The sequence below is a fragment of the Heloderma suspectum genome, chromosome 1 (assembly GCF_057233095.1).
Source record: "Heloderma suspectum isolate Gila_16-S chromosome 1, 16-S_ref, whole genome shotgun sequence".
Lineage (NCBI taxonomy): Eukaryota > Metazoa > Chordata > Lepidosauria > Squamata > Helodermatidae > Heloderma > Heloderma suspectum.
The window spans coordinates 187968327-187994757 of NC_139458.1; the positions used below are offsets into that span (position 1 = coordinate 187968327).

At 40.8% G+C, this 26431-nt stretch overlaps 1 protein-coding gene across 2 annotated transcripts in view; it reads left to right on the forward strand.

The window, feature by feature from the left end:
- The window catches only part of MAP3K20 (mitogen-activated protein kinase kinase kinase 20), a 147277-nt gene that overhangs the window by 15133 nt on the left and 105713 nt on the right, over nucleotides 1–26431 (forward strand). For both annotated transcript variants that reach the window (XM_084812965.1, XM_084812976.1), the window contains exons 3-4: nucleotides 23556–23643; nucleotides 25367–25468. In XM_084812965.1, coding sequence (XP_084669091.1) covers nucleotides 23556–23643; nucleotides 25367–25468 — 190 coding nt within the window. The remainder of the gene's footprint in view (nucleotides 1–23555; nucleotides 23644–25366; nucleotides 25469–26431) is intronic.

Below are 26431 nucleotides of genomic sequence, written 5' to 3' on the forward strand. Positions count from 1 at the left end.
AGCACATCTCAAGTGATTTAATAACAGATGCAGCCCAATCCTATGTACACCTATTAGAGAGTAAGTTCCCATTCAACTCAGTGTGACGTACTTCTGAGTAAGCATGCATAGGACTGGGCTGTATATCTGTTATTAAATAGCAACCCAAATCAAATTACATCGTTTGTATTAAAGCCAGTCCCATTGGTTATCTCAGAGTGTTTAACAGTGGTGCAAGAAAAAGAGAAATATATTAAAACAGTATACCAAATTAAATATATAATAAAGAAATGTAAATTATCTTAACCTGAGCCAGATCTGCCTAACCTGAGCCATCCAATTTCTGACTTGCTTGATAGAAACAGCATTTACTGAATCAACATTTGAAATGTATGCAAAATAAACTCCATTCACTTACTTATATGGATTAGTCTATTCTAAAGGAGGCTTTTTGTGGTAGTTGTTTATAATTGTCAGGGCCAAACGACCTCTGACTTTGGTGTTCTGCTTGTTGCCAAGATAAGTTAATGGTACAATCTTATACGTGTCTACTCAGAAGTAAGTTCCATTGCGTTCAGCAGGGTGTACTCCTCCCAGGTAAGCATATATAGCATTGCCGCCTAATGGCGAAGGGATCGGATCTGATACCCCAGAATTCAGTGGGATTTAAATTAAATCTTGATCTTAAGGGCTACATCCAACAATACAGAAGCAGACATCCACTCGTGCAGTAGGAATTTCCCTTGCTCTCCTTCCCTCTGCACCCCCTCCCCAATATCGGTTCTCGATATTCCCACCACCCTTTGGAGTGGACTATGTGTGGGTGCTGGGGGTCGAGGGAATCTATTCCTCCAATGGTTTCCATTCTGCTGGTGGATAGACTAGATTACCCTAAGGCTCCAGTCTTAAGCATGCCTCCTTTAAAATATCTCCCAGTGAAATCAGTGTGATTTTCAGGGTAAATGTGGTTAGGACTATCATTCTATATATTCTCGATCTTGACATGGATTTCTGTCTAGAATAGGCACTTTGGCTTCATCTCCTATCTTTTCTTCACAGTTAAATTTATGGTTTGAAACATGCATGCTACCTGCAAACTTAAATATCCTCAGTTTTCTTGTGCAATTCAGTCTTAAAGTTCTTTTATTATCAATTGAAACTTATGATGGCTATAAAGATTGTTTTGAGTAATAGCTGCAAAAGTTATCAGATATGACTTTTTATTTTAAGATCTCTGAGATGATACAGCAGTTCATTTCCATGAATGTACATTTGGCAAACTGTTATGAGTACAGAGCAGTTTCAGTCTTGGAAAGATTTAATTAAAATCCATTGTTTGCTGTTGTTTGAACCAGCAAATAAAATACATATCTAGTCAAGGGGATTTGACTTGTTCGACTGTTAACAGAAGAACATTAATCATATTTCCTTAGTGCACTTATTTGCACCTATAACGTATTTATATGTAAATTCAACAACGCTGGTAATCTGAGAGATGGGGAGGATGGTATATATCTTGTGGGTTACTGTGGAATCTTGTTATAATAATGTGTCTATAGCTTGTGCACTTTAATTTATAGCATATGTTTGCATTGCCTTTTGATAACAGAAGGTATCCATATCGATAGAGCATACCTGTACTAACAAAGCACAGCCTTCAAAATGTTGGTAACAGCTTCATATGAGTATTTGATATGTTTTCATTATTCACATGCATTGTATGCCATGCCTCCTTCAGGCCGACATACCTAGGATACCTCATTTTGTGCTCTCAACCACTCTGTGACATAGGTTAGGCTATGTTGGTGTCCAAGGCCATGGTAAGCTTTATGGCTGAATGCAGATTTAAATCTGGATTTCTCACATCTAAAATTTCTCACATCCAGATTTAAATCTGGATTTCTCACATCTAAAATTTCTCACATCCAGATTTAAATCTGGATTTCTCACGTCTACATTTCCCACATTTCTCCATCATGCTAGCCCCTCTATACTTCACTGGTTTAAGGATGGCTGTAAAGAAAATACACTGATTCTGCAAATGGAACCTGTAATTATGGGGAAGGATCAACAGTTTTCCTAACTGTGTGGCTAGTGTTATTATATGTCACTAGGTAGCAGTGGACTTAGCTGTATCTGGGTGGCGTTTCCTGTGTCTGTTCTCATTGGGAAGGGACAATAAAGTTCTTGTCTGAATTCCTGACGGGTGTATCCCCTAAGCCCTCTATGACACTAATAAAATGATTAGAATTTGATAATGTTGTTTTCTTATTACCACCTGTTCATTGCATTCTTCTGGTAAAGACAGCCGGCTTCCTGAGATCACTCATGTTTGCAGCCTTGGATGCTCCTGAGCTGGGCCTGAAATGTCAGGTAGCTGCAGCAAGTAGGAGCATTCTCTGTATTCCTCATCGGGTGTCTGCGGCTACATATTTCTCACGTTTTGAATGAGCTGCTGTCATTCATAACCTTGTGCCTGATTCCTGCCTTGTATCTGCATGGAGTTGCCTTTGGAGATTGTTTTGTAGTATGCAACTAGTGAAGAATGCAATGATGGGGATTAGGGCTGTGGAATTGGCACTGGCTTCCTAGAACATTTTGTGCATAATCCAAGGAGCTGGTTTCAGTTTAGAAAACTTTTTTAAAAGCTTGGGCTCTAAGACTGCAGCTCCCAATCTTGCTTCCTTAGATGATGTTGTTTTACAACATATACATCATCCATGACTATTGGGCAGGCTGACTGGGGATGATGGTTGCAGCCCAGCACCATCTGGGGATCCAAGGTTGGGAACCAGTGGTAAGGAATGTAGAGACCATCTTCTTCCTCACAAACCCTAGGAGTGAGCGAAGGTTCATCTACTTAATCCATCCAAGTGTATGCATTTTGGTGGGCCTGGATTGAAGCTGACAAGAGGCAGGGTAAGATCGTGTTGCTTGGGCTGTAATTTGGTAGCAGCAATTAGACAACTTCTTGCATGTGTTTGTCTTACCTTGTTATAGCAAAACATTCAGTGGTCCATGTGACAGCATTATACTGTTATGTGCCTGCATCCCACTTCCAAGCTGCGAGCTGTTTCAAGGGTTCCAGTGCTTACCCAGGATTCAGTTTCCTTAGGAGGAGGTCATTGGAGACTTATGGTGTTTCTGTGATATAAGGCTTATTTATACATATATTCAGGCTGAGTGTAAGGTGAGGGTTTGCAGCATCAACACTCCACCAGATTCCTGTTCCCTATCAGATGTCTAGGGGAACCCATAGTATGATAGGATTTCCTGCAGAGAGCAAAGTCATGCTCTCCGTTTCCTTTTCTGATCCAGTTCCAGCACAGACTCACTAAACTACAGACTTAGCTTGCTTCTACTGTTCTCACAGACTTCTGAACAAATGCAGAAGGAGAGGGAATATAGTCCCCTTCCAAAATAGTTTACCCATGGCCATCTCTGAGGACAGCCACCACTCAGCTAATCTTCATAACAGTAGAGAATCAGCCAGGCTAAACTTGTCCGACTGGTTTGACCTATTCTAACAGTCTGTTTTTACATGGTTGGGGGCATCCTTGAGAGGTGACCAGCCCCCCAGCTTGAAATATTTATATGCCAGAATATATTGGACCCTAAAACATGGCTCATTGGGGCATGTATTAGGAAAGGAAAGGTTCCTCCTGTGCAAGCACCAGGTCATTACTGAGCCCTAGAGGGACGCTGCTTACGCTGGCGTTTTCATGGCAGACTATAGCGGAGTGGTTTGCCATTGCCTTCCCCAGTCATGACTACCTTTCCCCCAGCAAGCTGGGTACTCATTTTACTGACCTCAGAAGGATGGAAGGCTGAATCGACCTGAGCTGGCTACCCGAGACCCGGCTTCCATTGGGATCGAACTCAGGTCGTGGGGAGAGTTTCGGTGGCAATACTGCCACCTACCACTCTGCGCCACATGAGGCTTAGGAACCCAAGTACAAATAAAGGAAGACCAAAAAACCCCACCCCTTAATTAAATAAATAGAATGAACTAGTAGCAAAATGAATACACATAGTTAAATAAATGTTATATTGGGTTGAATACAGAAACAGTTATGTTTAAAGTAGACCCATTGAAATCAGTGGGATAAGTTAGCCATTGATGGTTACCCAACTTAAGTCCCATTGATTTAAATTGATCTACCTGAAGCATGAGTAAGTCTGGGTACAACCCAGTGACACTTGCTTTCACAGGATTAAATATAGACATATTCGCTTGGCGTGCAATTTATAAGGATACTTAGCTCCTTGACATGACATACCATACCAGGGATTGTTGGTGCTATGGAAGAAGAAGTGAGGCCTGGTTGTAAGTTTATTATTAGCTTATTGTAGTATGCTATCTTTTTCTGTCCAACTTAGTTAGCAGTATGAATATTCCGTTTTAATTTTGCTTTCTGTACAAGCATTTTCTTTGTTCTAAGTATTTGCTGCATTTTAAAGAAGCAATTCAAATGCAAATGCAAATTTAAGTCTGTGGGAGGAAAACATTGCATTCCTACATGGTGTGATTAGCGTGGTGACAAGGAGAGATGGAAGTATGGTTAGTAGTGGTGGTGAATGTTTGTGCTTCCTAACTTGTGTGTTTATAGGCAAGAGAGGGTAGTTGACTAAGGCCTTTTTTTATACGTGTAGAAAAAAGTGGTGCAGCCCTTATAGGATTTTGTTGCTTCAGAATTAAGATGGGGAATTGCATGTTTGAATGCTCTTTAATCCTCCTCTTCCTCCTTTCTCCACATTGAGGCTACAGACCTTCTAACTATAATGCCACCTTTGTGTAGGCAGGGAGTTTTTTTATTTGGGAGAAATTCTGAAGCTCTAGTGCAGGTTCAGGAGGATCGTATCCTTTTTTCCCCTGAGCATGTGCATCATTTGGCAGAATCACAGCCTTTTTGCTCTTCTGATTTTATGCATTTTGTCAGAACATACTGATTCATGGTACTGAATGGTACTTTTCAGTACCATATTGATTCATGGTACTTTTCACAACATATTGTATGTGAGAAGACAGTGTTGTAGCCACTGGACTTCCAGCGTTCTTATATATCAGCATTTTAGAAAGTATCTTTGCACAGAATGGCTTTGACACTGCAATTATGTGTCCCAAGGTTATGCTTTCATTACAGTTGTATAGAACATATGCCATCCCAAGAAAGACTGGAGCATCTAGATGCCCTCCAGAACAAATAAATAATCACTTATTTCCACAATTAATTTTTTACCTGTTTTTTAGCATAGCAAAATGCTTGGCAATTACTGTATTTCATAGAAATATCAGTGCAGCCCTTTCATTCTTGTTACCTTCTTTTGTTTCCATTTGGAAGGTGACTCTTACTGATAAAAACAAACAACTAGACAAAATATTTTTATCTTGGGTAAAATGGATAGAAAAGATTAAATGGAATCATAATGTAACACAGCTGCGGCCTCAAAGTTCCTCTCTGCCTACGCTCTCTGCCATTTAAGATGTGCATGAAGAAAGTTTCCTTTTTAAGAGGGCAGTATAAACAGTTATAAGGAAACACTGAGCACCTGTTTATCTTAACTGGGCACTGCACAGATACAGAGAAAGCTACCAGTCAGTTCACTCTTACATAAATACACCAATAGACTGATCATAAGAATTGCTGCACAGCACATAAGTGCTTAGGATTGGTGTAATACAGGGACATTTATGCCAGCAGAGGTTATTAAACATGATGTGACACTGATTTTGTTGTGAGGCCACAACACCTATACAAGCTGCCACTGCTGCAAATGTTTCAGATGCATTGCTATGTGACAGCAGCTAAAGGTTGTCCAGGGTAGTCCTGTTAGCTTTTAATTTATTTTCACTTTTCAGCATTCACTGTCTTTGCATGTTTCCCATCTGTTTGTTCTTCCTTCCTCTGAAATGGCCATAGGTCTGCAATTTCTCTCATAAGTGCTGAATTTGTTCAGTTGTACCCTGGTATACTCCAGAGAAATCAATGCAGTGTGGTGGGGGATGTTGGGATGGATTCTGAAGTACCTGGGTTTAGTTTCAGCTAAAATAAATGAGCAAGTCTCTATGGTGAATGGGTAAGTGAGTACAGTAGTGCAAATTCAGCATCTTTTAAAATGTTTCCGATACTGTGTGAGAACGGGAGGTCAATAGTCAGAAAGAGGAATAGCATAAGACATCTGCTAAAAGGATATCCAAAGTGCATTTTCACAAAGTATAAGCTCTTGCATTAAAAAAAATCAGGAGTGGCACATCGAACAGTAACGGAGCATGGGATATGATGCATGTTACACTCCCCCTTCGCATGATTTTCTGTAGCAGTGTGTTTGGAAAAACTGCAAGTTTGAGCACATGCTAAATCAAACAGTAAACAGCCTGCTCTTCTTGTTAATATGATCAATATTTAAGTTTCTATTTAATTTTAATTAAAAAAACAAAACAAAAAACCCTCTGGAGTTTGTTATCCCTTTTGTCCTTATACATTACCAAAGTGTCCTTAACTTCTTAAAGCTGCATTCTTAGCTGTCTTCCTTAGCTGTGATAATTTGGAAATTAGTGTGCAAACCTACATTTCTACCTCAGGACATCTCTGGGTTAATGATGGAACTTACTGGGCCAACTAAGAGAAGCCATCAAAATAAATCTGACTTATTTATTTCCATGTTATACGTAAACATCTCATACAGTCAAGAGCTGTGTGCAACTAGCAACACATAGGTAAAAATCATGTGCAGTGAGTGGCCTAAGATATCAAGTTAGGGTACACATTCCTGTAAGGGAACGGGTGGGAATGTCATAGGCCTTGGAAACTGGGGTGCTTCCAGACAGAGGGTTCCTAGTGCTAACAATCAGAAGGCATTGTGCAGCTATCTTGTCTTTTCTTTCTTAACGGATTTTCTGCAGTAAGAAAAGATGGAAGAAGTGGTGGGAAAACACGGGAAGGTTACGCGTGGAAGACGACATCATCTGAGACCTGCAGTAGAATTCTGTGAATGAGGCAGGGTGATGGTGTTATAAAAGCTTTGTCTGGCCTGCAGGCCAATTTTTGGGGAGGGCAGAGAGAAGAGAATGTAGGGGGTCTAATATTTTGCCTAACCCATCAAAATACGTAAGACCAACAGTGGCTATTTAAGATATAAACCAGTGTTTGCAATTGGATGGCTATGTGTTCTGGGGCCCATCTACATGAGTGATTTACTCCGGCGCTGCTGCTTCTCAGAGATGTTTGGGTCACATGATGCAGCCACCACTTTGCAGCAACAACGTGGTTTCCTGCCTGAAAATGCGCATTTTCGTAAAGGTGTTTTGCAGTGGATTTTCTTCTTGCTGAGGCTTCAATGCGGTTTGTGCAGAGTGTTCCCCAATTCCCCAAAATAAATTTGGCTCAGTATGGTGGGCGAGCCTAGGGGTGTGTTCGGGTCTTAACGTCATGGCTCTCGGATGCCCCTTTGCTTTTGTTTGTTTTTCCTGCCCCACTCATTCACAGTTGTGTGGATGTTTTGTTTTTCCCCAAATGAGCCTGTCGTTTGGGATGACTGTTGTTCCTTTGAAATCTCCACTTCTGCCCTTAAAACATCTGGCTAAACATGTCTACTCAGAAGTAATTCTCATTGGCTTGCACTGCACATACTCAACAAAGAGCCGAGAGGGGTGGGGAAGGCTATTGCTCTGAAGCTGCCGCTATCCAGAGGTGTGGAGCTTCGCTAAAGGGTTAATGAGTTAAAAGGTGCTTTGTTTTGTTTTCCCCAAGTGAGGCTGCACTTTGGGATTACTTCTGTTCTTTTGAAATCTTTGCTTCTGCTCTGACAACAGCCTGGTAAACAATAACTAGGAAATAATTTGCATTGACTTCCACTAAGGTTCCACCCTTTGCAGCTACAGAAGTGCGGAGTTGAGGGGAGCAGGGAAATAAAAGAAAAGGGCTGGGCTGGGGGCTGCTGACTCCTCCTCCTCCTTCCAGGGAAGGGCCTCTGCAGAGCCTAGGGCACTGCCACTGCAGGAGAGAGGGGCACTGCAGATCCTCCCTTGCATCTCCCTTTCTCGGGCTCCCGTGGCCTGGCTGCTCCTGCTGAGCTCACCGCTCGTGGACGCTGGAGAAAGGAAGGTCCATGCAGGTGCGCGCGCACCCCCCCCCCCGCAATCTGGGCATTGACTTTTGCTGCCTTTAAGAGCGGGGCGGGAGCTTGTTGATGCCGTGAGGCTCCACCTGTCTGCCACGCAAAAGCAGTTCTTTTCGGGAGGATAGCCTGCTGTAATTGGCTGTGTCTGCCATGGAAGAAGCAAGTCCAATTTCCTGAAAATGCAGTTTAAAACAGGATCGCGTTGGAAAACGTCTTGATTTAGATGGCCCCTTACTTTTCAGAGGGCAGTCATCTATTTGAAGAGCTGTTGGAGGACAGCCCTCTATTTGAAGGGCCGTCTAATCCAAATCCAGTTTAAAGATAAAGAACCATAATAAGAAGGGAGAGCCTTGCAGGGGTCTTAAAGTTGCCCATCAACTGTTAGCACTTAGCAGACTGAGCAAGGCAAGAACAACAGCTCCTTGCAAACTAGGGTTGCCACTTATTTAAAAAAAATGGGAAATACATTGTATACACAAAAGAAAAACAAATACTTGCATAAAATTTACATATGCCAAGTTATGTGAATTGGTGTAAATTTAGAAATAATGACTATAACATAAATAGAAAGACAGAACATCTCTTAGTGGGGAAGATTGCGATAGGTGTGCCCTACCCCAATCCCTCATTCCTCACCACAGGAAGAAATTAATGACTACTATTAGATCCTGCCTTTGTCTGTGAACATCATGCATACTGGGAGCAGGTTCTCCCAGTATGCTTGTTAGCTTCTTTGCATGGTGCAGGGAGGGACAGGTGAGGGAGTATATGATCCAGAGGCCACCTGCACCCATCTTATCTGGGCAGAATCCCATGGAAAAGTAACCACTGAACAGGCCCAGTGCTTTGAGACAATCCTAAGAACATAAGAAGAACCCTGCTGGATCATACCAAGAGTCTATCCAGTCCAACTTTCTGTTCACACAATGGCCAACCAGCTGCCCACGGGAAACCCACAAGCAGGATATGAGTGCAACAGCACCACCCTGCTCATGTTCCCCCACAACTGATATTTATTTACTTTATTACATTTATATCCCATCTTTCTTCCATTGTGGAACTCAAGGTGGCGACATAGGAGTACTTGGTAGTCTCCCCTCCAAAAACCAACCAGACCCAGACCTGCTTAGATTCAGCAAGGTAACTACCTCATGTGCCTTCAGACCATGCCCTGATGTAGAGAGGCATGCTGCCTTTGATACTGGAAGCAGCATATAGCCATCGTGTAGGTACTGGAGGTAGCATATAGCTTCTGTTTAAAGAAAAAGAGTGTCATCAGTATATGATGCTAAATGTGTCTGATAGTCCAAGGCTTAGCAAATTGGCCCCCCTTGATATATACTAAGGAAATAATAATTCTAAGAATTCATTTGTTATCTGGATTTTAAAGCCATGATCCAATAGAGAGTTGGTTGCATTTAAACCCACTGAAGTCAATGGGTTATGTGTGCCTAAGTTTGTCTTAGACTGTGGTCTAGGTGGATTGATTCTCAATAGTTTAAATAGTTTTCCAAATCACATGGGTGCTCTGTGCCATCATTTTTATTTTTAATTGCAAGAGAGATACCGTGGAAAGAGGATCTGTTCTGCAGATTAAGTTGGTGGTTGGCAGGAGAAAGTCTTTTGGAATAAGTGACGCTTAACACTGTCACAGCTTTGGCACTGATTTTCAAACACAAGCTATGTTTTCCCCCTTAAACTGTTTAGCTGATTTCCCTGTGTGGTTTGTGTGTTTAAAGAGAGAAGCTTAGATAGCTTTTCTTAAAGGCAAGAGTAATGGCTTTCTTTATCTTCTTTTACATGTCTAATTTTTCTTTTTTTCTTTTGGCTCGGTCAGTGTTTAGAACCGCTAAAAGATAGCAAGGTAGAGAGAGCAAGACCTTGCAGTTTCAGCCCTCTTCCAATTACACATTCATCCCAAACAGTACAAAGCAAAAATACAATTCCTTTCTTTACGAACCATAAACCAGTTTTCTGTCAGTCTTAAATTGGCATTTTGGAGTACGTTCACTTAGCACTACTGAAGGACCTCAACAGAAAAGGAAGGAAACAGAGGGAGGGAAAGAAAGAGAGCTCCCAAATGACAACCTTTTGAATAGTCCATGTTCAATCCTTAAAACAAAAAGTGATTTTTCCCCCCAATAATGTGCTCCACAGCCTCTCACCTCTCATCCTGAGAAACATGAAAGGGAAGTAAAAGAGATGACCCAAATCATAGAGTTCCTTTGATAGAAGAAATTCAGCTGTTTTGAACACTTACAATCAAAGGAAGTGGTTTCCCTAATTATATGAACTATGTGAAAGCTCTCAGAATAGCTTTTCCACCCCAGGATTCCTTGCACTTTAGAAGTTTGCATAAAAGCTTACACAGAGAATCAGATGCAAAGTGTTTGATTCAAATTTTATTAAGCAGAAAGTGTGCATACATTCATATTGCTTGACTTAACAGCTGGTTGGGTTTGGACCACAATCGGATTTTGATGGATATATTTCTGTCCCATGCTTTTTAAATATTTCAGTGCTCAGGCTCTATTGCCAAACACCCCTTTGGAAAGAATTGTGGCAGTGGATAAATTGGGAAGGGATGGAGAGGCCTCTGTGAGCTTTCGAGTGAAGATTCTGTTATGTTGGCTTGATTAGAAGATTCTACTGGACCAAACTTGTCAGTTTCATTGTGCTTAAAAGAAGAAATAAGGATGAAATCTTTAAAAGAAATTAAATGTAAAAAATAACCATATTCAGTAGAAAATGTACTTTATGAAAAAATAATATCTTCAGTATGATTTTAACTATGCTATAAAGTTTGAATTCCATAAAATCTTTGAATCAGAATGGAATCTTTTCAGTAGGCTGCTGCCAGTTTATTTTTCTTTTCTTTTTTGGTTTATGTACATACTTTTTCTGTACAGGACAAAGTGCATTAGAAAGGCAAGGGTGTTTATCCCTGTCACAGTTATATTAAAGGCAGGACACTTTTGTGGAGAAACATTTTCCAATAAAGCTAATCTGATTTATTCTTCCTAACAGCTGGTCACAGCTTCTCTAATTTCAAGAGCTAAAGGTGTTATTTTTTAAGCTTCTGTAGAAATATTCACCAAAGAGACCAACATATTTTGCATGCATTTCATGCTTTCTCTGTCTCACTTTTGGTTACGTATTATACAAGCACTAGATTTCAGGTAAGCCACTGAGGTTGCAATCCTATGCTCAGTTGTTGTTGTTGTTGTTGTTGTTCAGTCGTTAAGTCGTGTCCGACTCTTTGTGATCCCATGGACCATAGCACGCCAGGCTTTCCTGTCCTCTGCTCTCTCCCGGAGTGTGCTCAAGTTCATATTCATTGCATATTCGGTGAAGCTATCTCGCCATCTCATATGCCAGGAAGTGATAGGCCAGATGCCATGATTTTAGTTTTTTTCATGTTGAGTTTCAAACCAGCTTTTGCACTCTCCACTTTCACCCTCAACAAGAGGCTCTTTAGGTCCTCTTCGCTTTCTGCCATTAGGGTGATATCGTCTGCGTATCTGAGGTTGTTGATAATTTTCCTGGCAGTCTTAATTCTGACCTGTGATTCATCCAACCCGGCGTTTCTCATGATGTACTCTGCATATAAGTTCAATAAGCAGGGCGACAATATGCAGCCTTGTCGTACACCTTTCCCAATTTTGAACCAATCGGTTGTTCCATGTCCAGTTCTTCTCACTGTTGCTTCTTGACCCTCGTACAGGTTTCTCAGTACAGGTTTCTTCTCCACTGTATATTCATAAGGGATATGATTTAGGTCATACCTGAATGGTTTAGTGGTTTTCCCTACGTTCTTCAATTTAAGCTGAAATTTTGCAACAAGCAGCTCATGATCTGAGCCACAGTCAGCTCCAGGTCTTGTTTTTACTGACGGTATAGAGGTTCTCCATCTTTGGCTGCGAAGGACATAATCAATCTGATTTCAGTATTGACCATCTGGTGATGTCCATGTGTAGAGTCGCCTCTTGTGCTGTTGGAAAAGAGTGTTTGCTATGATCAGCGTGTTCTCTTGACAAAACTCTATTAGCCTTCGTTCTGCTTGATTTTGTACACCAAGACCATGCTTGCCTATTATCCCGGTGATTTCTTGACTTCCTACTTTAGCATTCCAATCCCCTATGAGGAAAAGGACATCTTTTTTTGGTGTTAGTTCTAGAAGGTGTTGTAGGTCTTCACAGAACCGATCAACCTCAGCTTCTTCGGCCTCAATGGTTGGAGCATAGACTTGAATTACTGTGATGTTGAATGGTTTGCCTTGGATTCGTACTGAGATCATTCTATCGTTTTTGAGATTGTACCCCAGTACTGCTTTTCCCACCCTTTTGTTGACTATGAGTGCTACTCCATTTCTTCTAAGGGATTCTTGCCCACAGTAGTAGATATAATGGTCACCTGAATTAAATTCGCCCATGCTTGTCCATTTTAGTTCGCTGATTCCCAAGATGTCGATGTTCAGTCTTGCCATCTCATGTTTCACTACCTTGGACACCTTCCGACCTGAGGGGCTCATCTTCCGGTGTCATATCTTTTAGCCTTGTGATACATTCCATGGGGTTTTCTTGGCAAGAATACTGGAGTGGGTAGGAGTAAGTCCCATTAAAGTCAATGGGGCTTACTTCTGAAGAGACATGTGTAGGATTGCACTGAGTTTGACACTAGTTTGCAAGCAGTGGCACAAAAATGATACATTATGGAGGAGCTATAATGATTCAATAAGTAAATTAAGATATGATACAAGTATGTTGAAATATGATTTGGGTGCATCTGATATTTCCTTGGATTTTCTTTTGCAATCTCATTAATTGTCACAGAGGCTAAAGGTGCCTCCAGACAGAGGGCTCCTTATTATACAAATCCAAAAGCATTGTGAACCCATCCTGTCTTTTCCTTATATTTATTTATTTATTTCTGGTAAGAAAAAAAGACAGAAGAAGCAGTGGGAAAAGATGGGGGAGGAGGTTATGAATAGAAGTTGTCATCATCTGGACCCCTCATAAAATTATGTGATTGAGGTAGGGAGACTGCAGAATAGAAGCCTCATCTGGAAGCACCCTAAGTCAAGTCTGAAGGTGCACATTAGTAGTGTTGATGTGCCTGAATGTTCTTGATTTATGTCTCCAGAAAAGTATTGTGGAATATGCTTGGGAAACATTACAAGATGAGTTGCCCACAAATTCTGGAAGTAAAATACAGAACTAAGGGTTGAACTAAGGTCACAAATTTACTGAGAATATGAACGCCCTGCAACCTGCCTAACTTTATGCTTAAGGTGAGGGAGGGGAGATCACATCTGCCTCTAGGTGACCTCACCTGGCTTTGACTCATGGAGCACTCACCAGTAGTTTCATACTGATCCTAATTTATATACTACAGAGTGCTCATTTAAGAGGAAATAAGCAGCATTGGCACCTCTCAAACCAATATGTTCCAGATTGGTGTGGTCACCTGCTCAAGCCAACAGGCTCTAAGGGGCTGACTTGGGGAAGCCCCATCACCAGCCTGGTGATGCCTCAGAGGGGTCATCACTGAAAAGGTTTACTTCTTTAATACGCTCTGGCCCCTGCAGTTATGGCACCCATTTAATTGCACCAGTTACCTGAACAAATGCACATCTTCAGGAGCATCATTACAGATTTAGTGAAGAAAAGCTATGGGTTATGGAGGAAGGGTTAAAAAAAACCCTCAGTCTCTAAAGGTAAGTGGTTTAATCCCACACTACCCTGCTTTTTGAGCAAGTGGATCAGCTGTTTCTCCACAATAGCACCTCATCCTTACTTCCAGATGCTAATTTTCTCCTAACTGCATACTGGAATTACTGTGTCCTTAAAGGGAGTTGAGAACAGCTAAAAGTTCTTAAAAAGCTGATGGAAAGGATGAAATTGGATGCCTAAAACTCACTAACTCGTCCATTTCAGTTCTTCTTAGCCACCAAAGGTGGACTACTTGGGGGGGGCAGGGGGAGAGGTGTGAACAGCAGTGTTATTGACACTTAGGCATGGGGGCCAAATCCAGCCTGCCTGGGTTCCAGTTTGGCTCTTCAGAGTTGCCCAGATGGCCATGCTCTCTTCCCCACAAACCACCTTTGTTTGGTGGGTTCCTGGCTTGGATGAAGCCCCCCCCCCTTCTAAAAGGTTGAAATGCCTCTCCGAAGGGTTAGTTAGTGGCAGTAAGAGCTTTAAGCTACAATATTTTAGCCTTGAGTCCTTTGCCACACCCACTTCTGGAATGCAGCCCTGAGAGCTTCTCTGGACTGGAATTTGGCCCTTTTGCTGAAAGAGATTCAACAGCCCTGATGTACAGTATAATATCTCTTTCTTAACATATTTGGGGGGAAAAGGAGGAAATATTTGAGAGCATTCTGAAAGAAATGCATGAATGTACCTTTGATTCATGAATGTTCCACGAAGATCATGGATGCAGAAATAAGTTCAAGATTGTCATAACAAACAATGCTAAAGAATAAAGAGGGTCAGTTTCATTATGTTTTTCAACTCTCCTGATGTCTGAGCTGTCTAGACTTTAAAAGCACAATCTCAAGTTTCTCATATTTGAAGGCAACAATTTTTGAATAAGGGCAGTGTAGAATAAATGCAATACATTCCCCACCTGTATTTTTGTGTCCACCAGCTTAAAGAAAATGACCCTGTTTAGGCACACATTGGGACAGGGTGGTTAGGCTAACCATGGTGCAGGGTGGTTAGTGCTAACCACTGTGAGAGCCCTGCCACATGTGCAGCTAACCATGGCTCGCAGTGTGGTTAGCCTAACCACTCTCTAACCATGCTCCCTCCTGCAGTCCTCCCTTCGGTCCCTCACGCATCCCAGCAGTCTCAGCGGCTCACATGACCATTAGAGAAGCAGGGCTGCTGATGGCTGTTTGTGGCCATTTTCTTCCTCCTTTCTGATTCTGTTACAAAAATAAGTAAAAAATATAAATGTTGAAAAATTCCACAAAAATCACGATATCGCTAAAATCCTCATTTGCACATATGCACATTTGTGCAAAATCTCCGTATCGCTCTAAAATGCGCATTATCCCCATATATCACTAAAATGCGCATATGCACATGTGCACAGAATTGCTATATCGATATGCATATATCACACGTGCACATATACGCAAATGTGCATTTTAGCGAGATATAGTGATTTTGTGCAAATGTGCGTTTAAGCAATACAGCGATTTTTGTGCAATTTTTCAATGTTTTCATTTATTACTTATTTTTATAATGGAATCAGAAAGAAGGAAGAAAATGGCCACCAACAGCAGCCCCACTCCTTTAATGACCATTTTCGGCTGCTCGTGCTGTACAGCAATATGGAAGTGCTCTGTTAAGCATGGGGCCTGTTCAGATATCATTCTAACCCATGGTTAGTGCTGCTAACCATCTTGCAGCAGGTAGTTTGTGCGTTGTTAATAATCCATCATGGCTGGGTCAGACACCCATTCAGACGTCACACTAAGCCACCATGGTTAGCTCAAAAACACATCATGGCTTAGCAGGCTCTGTTAACTGCATGCAGCAAAACATGCAAATGAACTGCAGTCCTTTGGCATGTTATAAATTTGTGATTTCACCTTTAGTGGTGAACAAATTGAACAATCCTGGAAGAAAAATTTCTTAATCATGGTTTCTGTGTTCTAATTGTATTGCAGTGTAATTTTTTGGCTTTGCCTGTATGGTCAAGTATTAGGAACTAAAACCAAGTTTTTGACTTTGGCTGCATATGTACACAGCTCTCCATTGCTGGATTGTGGCAACAAATGTTTTATATTGGGCAGTGTACTTTTACATCTTGGTAGACAATGACATATTTGGCTGCGTCCTCTGCAATGGTGCACTAGTGGTTTTCTGCTCCTTCCTCTTCTCAAAGGAATACTTCTATTAGGTTGACACATTTACAATTACTCTCGCAAGGTCAAGCTAGGCAGCTTCAGGGGAAGGGATGATTTGGACTGGGCCTATTTTAGTGGAAGTGGGTACTGTTTTCTCAGTAAAGATTCTCTCCTGAAACTGTTGTCATGCCAAATCACCAAACTCCTTGAAATTGGTTGAGGTTCTTGAGGCATTTTATGAAATAGGGACTCTGGGGGGGAAAAAGGATGAAAATGCAGAATGTATGCATCTCTGGATCCTGGTGATATTCTGTATCAAAAGCCCTTTGCTTTTTTCCTTAAATCGGGGCTTTTCTTTTTCATTTTGGTGGTATATTTCTGCTCCATGGGTAGCTACTTGAAGAACTTTTCTGAATGGGAAATATACATGGTGATGTGTTCCTTCAGCTCTACCAGGGAAATCCACAGGCAGCTACCAGGGCCTCATGAGGGCCCATCAGTGCTGACAATAGATTATAATTAAGCTTGGAAGAAATGGTTGAAATAGCATATTGATTGTTTTTTGTTGGTTTTTTACTTTCACACTGCCTTCAGGTTAGTAATAAAAAGAGAAGGAAACAGAACTTAAGGAAAGCAGAACATTTTGACAGAAATTATGAATGGAAATAGTTCTTTGAGTTTAAAAAACTCATAAAAATTCTTCATCCACATGGGAGGCTGTTTATGTGATTTTTCTGCCAATAACATCAAATACCGCAATGCCACAAAGATCCTCTCACCTTCATGGTGGATTGATTTAAATCAATGGTTCACACGTAATGATGACAGATAGTGGGTCAATTAAGCCACAATTTGCTGTGGTGTGTGCAGTGTATGCAGTTGCCATTTTGAATATTCAACCTCTGATTGGCCTGATCAAAGGTTGCTCTATGACATCCGAATGGGTTAAGCATGGATTAACTATGGGTTAATTGTTAAACAACAACCAAAATTAACCTAACTACTTATTGTAGGTTAACTTTGGGTCTCTATTTTTAATAGAGAGAGAGAAATATAATTTTCTTTATGATGTTTTTAAAAAATAAATGATTTAAATTTTAAAATCATCGATTTTTATCCACCATGCTCACCTTGAACATACTGAGAAAGTGGAGCATTTCCACAGTAGTGCTGGGTATTCATGGATAAATACATTGCTGGTGAAGACCTTCCATAGAATTGGGGCGAATCTACGTGATAAGTTGCATGGAACTAGATGTTACATTTAGACATAAGGAGTTGCCACATGAAGGTGGTTTCCCATGCAACTAGGGATGCTGGACAAATCCACAATGGAACTAAATGATTTCGGATTCTCATGAATCTCACCTGGCTTTTCCCCTGTCGGGAGGATTCCTCAGACTTGTGGGTGTCAGGGTTGGATCTGAGCCCATAGAGCCCCAAAGCAGCTCTGATTCTGAGGAAGAGATACAATCCATGGGAGAGGAACCTGTTCGCTTTTCAGAGGCGCAGCTGGAGGGAGAGCCCCCTCCTGCTCACATTCCTGGGAGCAACAGTGACCCTGGCATGGAGAGGGAGGGACAACTTGAGCTTCTAGATGCGAGGCGTAGGCGCAGAGACAAGTGAGAGGTTGCGGGCACCAAGATGATGCGCTCAGCCCGACTGGCATGACAACGGCTGCGCCCTGAGGCCCCATGGGATGGGGAGGACTCTCCCCTCCTACTCCTTAAGTTCAGAGAGTTGCCGCGCTTTTCTCCAAACGGAGACCAACTGACGTCCTACTCTTAGATTCCCCTGGTAGGCTGCTCCTTTGTATTTCCACTTAGTCTAAGGCAATTAGCTTCTGTAAGGTTCATTAGGCTGAATGGAAATAAAGCCTTGGAAAGGAGTCCTTTTGTCTGCGTGTTGATTCTGGCTACTGGAGGATTTCAAAAGGCAGCAGGGGCATTCCTGACAGTGGGCCAACTTTCTAACTTTCCCAAATTTTGCACTAATTTTGTTGTAGGAAAATATGCAAAATAAAAAACCTGGCCAAAAATGTGCATTTCCCCCTAGGCTAAAGTGTGAAAATTTGGGGGGAAATTGTGCATTTTTCACATGTGTGAATTTGCATTTGGAAACAAAAAAAATCTGATTCTGTTGATGGGTGGATGATGGAACAAAAGCACCTAAAAATCCCGAAAACACAGACGAAATGAATTTTACACAATCCGTACATCCCTACATGCAACTAAGTTCTGTAGATGAGCCCTTAGAGAGGAGATAATATAAGGAGAACTAGAGTATGTTACAGTGCAATTCTTTACATGTTTTCTTAGACATGTAGCTGCTGTTTGTCCACTGTATAAACAGAATGCTGGACTAGATGGACCCTTGGTCTGATCCAGTATGGCTCTTCTTATGTTCTTAAATAAGCCCCATTGAGGTCATTCAGACTTATTCCCAGGTAAGTGTATATAGAATTGCAACCTTACCCTCTTTAAAAGAGTTGCACATACTCCTATCCTTACCGGTTTGAAATAATATTATCAAAACTAAACCAGTGTTCTCTCCTTTTCATGGTTTCTCTATTCATATAGATAGAATGATAATTTCCTCTCTAGAAAGCAATATTGCTTTTGCAACCAACAAGTTAGCCAATGATGAAAAAGTAAATCAAATGAACTGTCTGTCAGACTGTGGCAGTATTTTAGCATTGCCCACAATATGTATTCTGCTTTGGTATGTAAGTTCATTTTTGTTTGGATTTTTTTTTTAATTTGGTGCCTCTGTAATAGGAAGAATGTTATCTGATCATTAAACATGATGCTTATTCCTTGCTAATGAAGTCACTATGAACTGTGTAAATGACAGATCCTCAGACAATCCTATCTGTGAGTCCCATCCATTTAGTAGAATACCATATAGTATTCCATGCAGGCTTCATAGGTCTGAAAGAAACCTGGGAGCGAGACCTACAGGAAATAATTTATTTTCATGTGTAATTATAATAAATAAACCCTGCTTGCTGGTTCCTAGTTGACAGCTGGTTGGCCACTGTGTGAACAGAATACTGGACTGGATGGACCCTTGGTCTGATCCAGCAGAGCTCTTCTTATATTCTTATGTCCATAAAATGTTGTGGTGAAGCACAGGTTAAAACTTCCCCAGGATTAAGTTCAGGGGTAGGCAGTGTGACACCCACTGGTACCAATGTGCTCCTAGACACCCTTCTTGGTGCCCACCAAGGTGCCTTACCTCTCCCACTTAAAAATAAATAAATACATTTTCTTAATCAAGATAGGATCACTTCAAAGCACATCTGTAGCCAGGATCTATCTCCGGACTGGAGTGATTTCAGCTCTGAAAGGCAGCTGCTTATATGCTGCTTGTCAGGGGTGCCGCTGAGCATAGGCAGTGGAAGAGTAGCTCAAATTCCGAAGAGGAACCGCAAAACGTGGGGGAGGAACTTTCCCAGACTCTTCCAGACAGGGAGAGACAGACTCCTTGGGTTTCAATAGTCCATCTGGATGGAGAGGGCCTCTCTTCACACACCCCTGTGAGAGACAGCGAACAGGGAGAGGTGGAGTTTGGACAGCCGGAATTCTTAGACTCCAGGCACAGACGTAGAGCCAAGAGAGAGATGGCGGAGGCGGAGCTTAGGCGATCTGCCCGATTGGCCCAGTGGGAACAGCTACGTGTAGAGACCTCATGAGATAGAGGGAGATTTCCCCCTCCTTAAGTTAGGAAAGCCTGCCCACCTTTTCTCAAACGGTGGGCAACTTTCAACCTTCGTAACTTCCCTTTGAATTCCCTGAAGGCATTTCCTTTGTAGACTGCGAGTTACTGACAATTTGCATCTGTATGACCCACTGAAGTAAAAGGATTAAAGAACCGTGGATAGAAGCCTCTTGTCTGTTTTGATTTGGCTATTTGACGTTCAGCGGGGGCAAAAAGGGAACCCTGACACTGCTGCTCAAACAGGAAATTTACCTAGCATACACCACTCACTTAAGATACACCCCACTACAACCCCATCCCTTCCTGTATTCAAATGAGCACCTGCTACTACTCATACACTTGAGAGCATCGTATATATGTATGTATCTGTGTGTGTGTGTGTGTATATATATATATATATATAATGTGAAGGCCTCCAGCAACTGCCATCTTAATTTCCTGTGAATGCTTCTGGGCTACATGGTGACTAGCCTTTGTGTCTAGCCATGTCTCCCATGGCTGACATTTTGTGGTGATGCCCAGGACAGTTTCTCCAATTTCCAAATATGCCCTTGGGCACATAAAGGTTACCTACCACTGTGCAGTTACTTAAAATACTGCAGAACACTTGGGCTACATTTCTTTGCTTATCTGCCTTCAGCTCTTTCTAAATACTGTTTGTGTTCCTATAATAAATGTGGCAAACATTTCTGCAGCCATATAACTAATCAACTCTCACATGAAACAGCAATAAATATTAGTAAGCACTTAGTGATGTTCTGCTAATCAGAGTGCTAGAGTAGTTAAACACATCTAACCCTGTAATTTTGTGTCATGAGAGAGTGCTTCATGCTGGGAAATTTAGCTGATTTATTTAATACAATGTTGGTTGATCTAGTGGCCAAATGGAGTTTGAGTTTATTTTCAAACTATGGTCTTGACAAGTAAACTCTTCCTGAATAAAATGGAACATTACATATATTATTGGCACTTCTACTGGTTATTATCACAAGCTGGTTAAATATTTTTAGTATTCTTTGCATATATTTTTTGGCTTGAACCATGCTCATCTTGCTTTTTGATTCATTTTAGTGGCATTTACAACCTGATGGTTCTGAGAAGAAAAAATTATTTGCATTACTGAATGCGTGGTAAGGACCTCTAGGCATAGACAAATACAAGGGTGAAAGTTTCCTCAATGAAGCTGCTTGTTTTGTACAATAGAGATACATTCTAATGAGCTCAATTAATGGGGAGCCCAGCTTTCCTTTTCATATACTACTAGAAAATAAAATAATTGTTACAGACACATTGAGCTTTGGCCTATATCTTTACAGTTCTATAGCAGTTTAACTGATACGGCTTTCCCAAAGAACCATGGGAATTGTAAGTTGATTAAGCTATTGGAAATTATTTGTAAAAATCCCCCAAGTAAGATGGCTATGTGGCCCAGTTTTGCCTGGATTCTCTATACTACCCAGTGCCTGGATTCACTGGCCTGGATTCCTAGCTTTCTTGATGAAGAAGAAAGAAGAAAGTCTCTAGACCTGTAGATCTGGAAATATGTGGCAAAATGTAGAGGCAGTACAATGAGTTAGTAAGAAACTCTTGTTTCCCATTGTTGTAGCCATGAGACAAGTTGCATCTATGACTGACATGCAAGGAAAGCAGTATTCATGTATTCAGATGCAATGAATATGAACTTGAGCACGCTCCGGGAGAGAGCGCAGGACAGGAAGGCCTGGCGTGCTATGGTCCATGGGGTCACGAAGAGTCGGACACGACTGAACGACTGAACAACAACAACAAGATGATTTCGGCTATCTAGCTGCAGGAGGGCGGAGCGGGGGAGGAGGCTGCCAGATGATACATAGGATTGCGCCCTACTGGCATTTCCTCCCTCCCCACCCTGGAACGCCCCCCGGAATGCCCCCTGGAATGCCCTGTTTTGGCCGCTCCACACTCCTCTTGCGAGTGCGGCACATGGGACTGTTCTGGGGGAAGGTCGGTTCCTGGAAAACCAAATATCCTATGGCCGTCTAGCCGCTGAGCAGCAGCCATAGGATTGCTCCCTTAGACAACTATGATTATCCATTATGTCTGAATTGGGACTATAACTTCTCTTGGCAACTGGTTCTGTAGATGTTTGAAAAGCCTTTACTTGAAGGCCTTCCAAGGAGATTCCATAAGACCCTTTGACAACGTGTTTTATTACAGAATAGCTGCTATAATGAGGCTTTACATAATATATTATTATGTATTAACATGCAAGGGAAACAGTAATCACAGAAAACAGAAAAAGCTAGAGTGACTGTTCAGCTGTCTGGAGATGGACCTTCCTGTTTTTTGTTAAAGCTGTTTTCCTTCCCAGTACAAAATTGAGAGGTACGTATTGATAATAGAGAAATCCGGGATTTTATTACTGTGATTGGACATCTCCTGTTCCTCTCGCATGGACGCAGTTCTCATGTTCTGTGTGGATAGGGAATACCCTTAATAACAGGGAAATTAAACAGTTCTACCACAGATTTTAGAAGTTAATTATAGTGTATTTAGACATCAATACTGGACAGTTGCGAAAAACAGTCATGGTGTGTGCTCTCCAAGGCTAATTCCCCCGCTTCTCAGTGATGAATGGGCGGTTCTTACCTCCCATCCAGGATTCTTTCAGCAGTGAGGGGAGAGTCCATGTCCTGGCTCATGCACACACAACTGTGTTTTCTGGCCAGTTTGTAGGGGTAGGGGATGGGGAATTATTTCAACCTTCCTATATTTTTCTGCAAAAGTAGCAGGGGATCTCGATCAACAGTCCTACCCTGCTCCCCTCTCCCATTTAGGTTCCTAAGTTGTCTGCACTCAGCACACACACTTTACAAATAGAGGGCGTGATTGACTCATAGAGCACAACTGAGCGTACTGTCCTCTATTTTTTTAATTCTCTGTCACAATTTTTATTGCCCCTTTTCCTAACAGAAATGCAGGATCAAAATATCATTGTTCCAATACTTCTAAGTTAGAAAAACAGTTGATTCGAGGCAATGCTGGCTCCAGGTTCGTGAGGCCTTTGGGGCAAGACACCCTCAGTGGTCTTTCTACTCAGTTATCTACCTTCCCACTGCCATTATCACCCGCTGCTATTGCTCCTCCTCATCCTTCCCGTCATTGCTACCACTTGCTTGCTTGACAGGCAGAGAGCCAGTGAGGAAGTAGCCAGTGGCATCTCCTGCTCCTCCTCCTCACCACCACTCTTGTCTGGGCCAGAGGAAGAGGCAGGTGAATAAGCAGGTTGCCATGGTGAAGAGGAGGAGCAACTCCAGGGGCTCTTGTCAGTGGGCCCCTGCTGGAGTGCCCAACCGGGCCGGCCCTTGACACCAGTCCTGATTCATGGCTCTCCTAAGTCCTTACTCGGGTATTTTAAAAACATGGTTTAGAAGTGCTGCAGACTGTTCCTATTGCAGAGTCTCATGGTAGATTGACAACAATTTCTGACAGGCAGCCGTCTCTACCCTCTCCCTCTTAATGGTACAGGCATTATGTGGAGAAGCATATTGTATGAACTGATTTGCCATGGATATGCTCTCACTCCAATTTCAGAGGTTGTGGCAGCTCTAAAAAGTGTCAGTGTGATCAGAGAAATCACCATCTGTCTGTATCTGTGGAGTACCATTCATACATTACGTTTCTCAAGGTGATCTCTCTACCTGAAGATGGATTGGCATGAAAGCCATTTGTGTGAAATGGGACTTGATCTCTCAGAAAATAATTCTAGTGGGCATTCTTTCTGTATTGATGTTGTTTGCACAAAAGAATCTAATTCACAGAGTTTAGTGTTTGTTTTTTACTAAAGCTGCATTCAGTTTTGTATTCACATCTAATGTGTTCCTTGGATTTTGAACAGGCAGAAATACTCAGTGTGCTTAGCCACCGAAACATCATTCAGTTTTATGGAGCTGTCATTGAACCTCCCAACTATGGCATAGTTACAGGTAAGTTACACGTCCTCCTTTTAGTGGATGGTGGGTGAAGTGGTGGTGGCATGTTTTACATTCAAAGTCTGATGTTTCTGAAATGCTAGATATCTCTTAGTAATGGTTACTGTCCTGCTGCAGCTTTTGTGATCAGAAGGTTTCAAAGAGGTTACATTTAGCTCGGTGTATCAAGAAATATTGTAAAAAATATTTTCTTTGCTTAATGCTGCTAATAACATCAGAACCTGTCTAAACAGTTCTAGTTACAACCGTATTTCATACTTTGCATTACAGCATCTGCTCTATAACAGCTGGAGCAACCAGCCCATCTTTATAGTAGCACTAGGGCTTAATGGCTTCTTCTCTCTTTCCAATGTCTGAACAGCCATACTAATACAATCTGAGAGTTAAAAGCTCTTCTCTTGCACTTGGACTGCCACACTTTGCTTCTCCCTTTAGCACCTACAAAGGAATGGACATTGCAGTCACTTACCCCTCAGTGAGTGTCTGTGATGATGGTGAACAGTTCTTGTGCAGAACCATTTGTTGTAAAAATGCTTTTATGTCAAGGCTGCTTTATCAAGCAATAATTTTATGTATAATTCCTACCAACAATTATTCCCATGTTGCATTGTAAATGTGTGCTGAAATAGCTGTGAAGTGATAAGATACCATCTATCCACTATTAATAGTAGTATCTAGAGAAAGTTTAAACAGTTTAAGGCAAAATAAAAGCTACCTATTTTAAACAAACAAAAATGGTTACTTTTTACAAGACTTCAACTCGATTGATAATCTTTTCAGTTAAATATAACTGAATATGTTATTTTAACATATCATGGAGTTATAGTATCTAAGTGTTACAGGGATACTTACTTTAATTTATTTGAGTTATAAACAAGTATTTATTTCTTACAATCTGCCGAAATGTTACATGAACATTTCTTGGCTGATATGTATCTAATCTAAAGGAGTGATGTGTATAAAACAAGGCAAATCAATGTGTTTGGAAAAGCAAAGCAATGGCAATATAAAACTGCAAACTACAGAATGGATAACTTGTATAGGAACGGGAAATGAAGAAGGATTACAAAGAGAGAGAGAGCCCTTGGAGATTTGTATGTTTTAATGTAATTTGCCAGAACATGAACTCCTGGGTGAAATTGATTGTGTGGGTTGCATTTCATTTATAATGCCATGGTGCGATGTTTTCTATGAAGCCAAAAGTGGAACATCTTAGAAAGTCTCAGAGATGGTACTTGGTGTAGTTTAAATTTTATGGAATATAAGGTCTGTCCTTGAAAACACACACTTAGAAAATTTCATTCTCTTAATTTTTATACATTTATTCCACCAAGTGGAAAAAGAGGGTTGTCATGTTGTGTGAACCCAGTCTACGTATGGAATATTAATCAGACTACTTTATTGCAGCATTTTAAGAAATGTAAATCCTGCTCATTTTGAAAGCTAGGATTGCTAGTCATTGTTTTATTATTTGTTTGTTTCTTTATTTATTTACAGTATTTGTATACTGCTCCACATCCAAAGACCTCAGAGAGGTGAACAACAGACAGGGTAGAGAATAAAAACACCATGTTAAAAGTTTTTTTTTTTTTTTAAAGAAACAGAGTTCTGATAAAAACTAAATTTAATAAAACGTGGCTGGTCACTCGAGTAAGTTGCCATGTGCCTGTCCATCATGAGACTCAATGGTTTTAAAATGTGTGGTATTTCTTAACAGAATATGCTTCGGCTGGATCGCTGTATGACTACATTAATAGCAACAGAAGTGAAGAAATGGATATGGATCATATAATGACCTGGGCAACTGATATAGCTAAAGGTATGTGAGATTCATTGATACAATGGGTAGATTGCAACAGTATTTCACAAAATATTTTTATCAAGGAGTAAATAATCTATGATCAGAATTCTTATTGTTTGGTCCACATCCAGCTCAGTTCAGAAAGCCTGCTCTTCATCTCCAGTCTGAATTGCTCGCGTCGTCTAATGCTAGCAACTTGGTTACCTTCCCTGAAATCTCCTAAAACCTACTGGTGAATCTTGATTTATCAAATGGGATTTAGTTCAAGGAGATAACTTCAGCCTGCATTTGGGAACACCTGAACAGATTACATTTTGCTAATGTTTATAATAACTAATTTTCCTGTGTCCCCTAAATCATCTTTGTTAGTCTATTTTGTAAGGGAAATAGTTTCATAAAACTGCTGTCCAGGGTGTGTGTTATTACTCTGTTTTGAAAAGTATGAAAAAAATCTTCCTTAAGATAATTCAAAGTACAGTAAAATACAAATATATGGGTAATGTGATATTGCCATTTATATATATTTATATTTATTTTATTTAAAATTATTTTAGGCTGCTTTTAAGGGTAAAACCCTGTCAAGGTGGTGGACAATATAAAAACAATCCATAAATATAATGAATTGAAAAATAATGAATAAATATTCAAAAAAGTACTATAAAAGCTCTTTAAAAACAGATAACACCAATAAGAATTGCAGCCACATAATATGAAAAGGCCAGTGAAAGCAAATATGTCTTGATATTGTTATGTTGACTTTATTTATTTATTTATTTATTTATTTATGACATTTACATACTTCCCTTGATAATATTTATCCAGGGTGAATATTGTGAGGAATACATGTTTGTATTTATTGTTTCAGTAATCAAAATGATAATAAAATATAAAATACTAACATATGAATAATGAGATTTCCTATGAGTGACATTTTTGCAGATGGAAAATATGTAGGGAAAAAAGAGATGAACATATTATGTA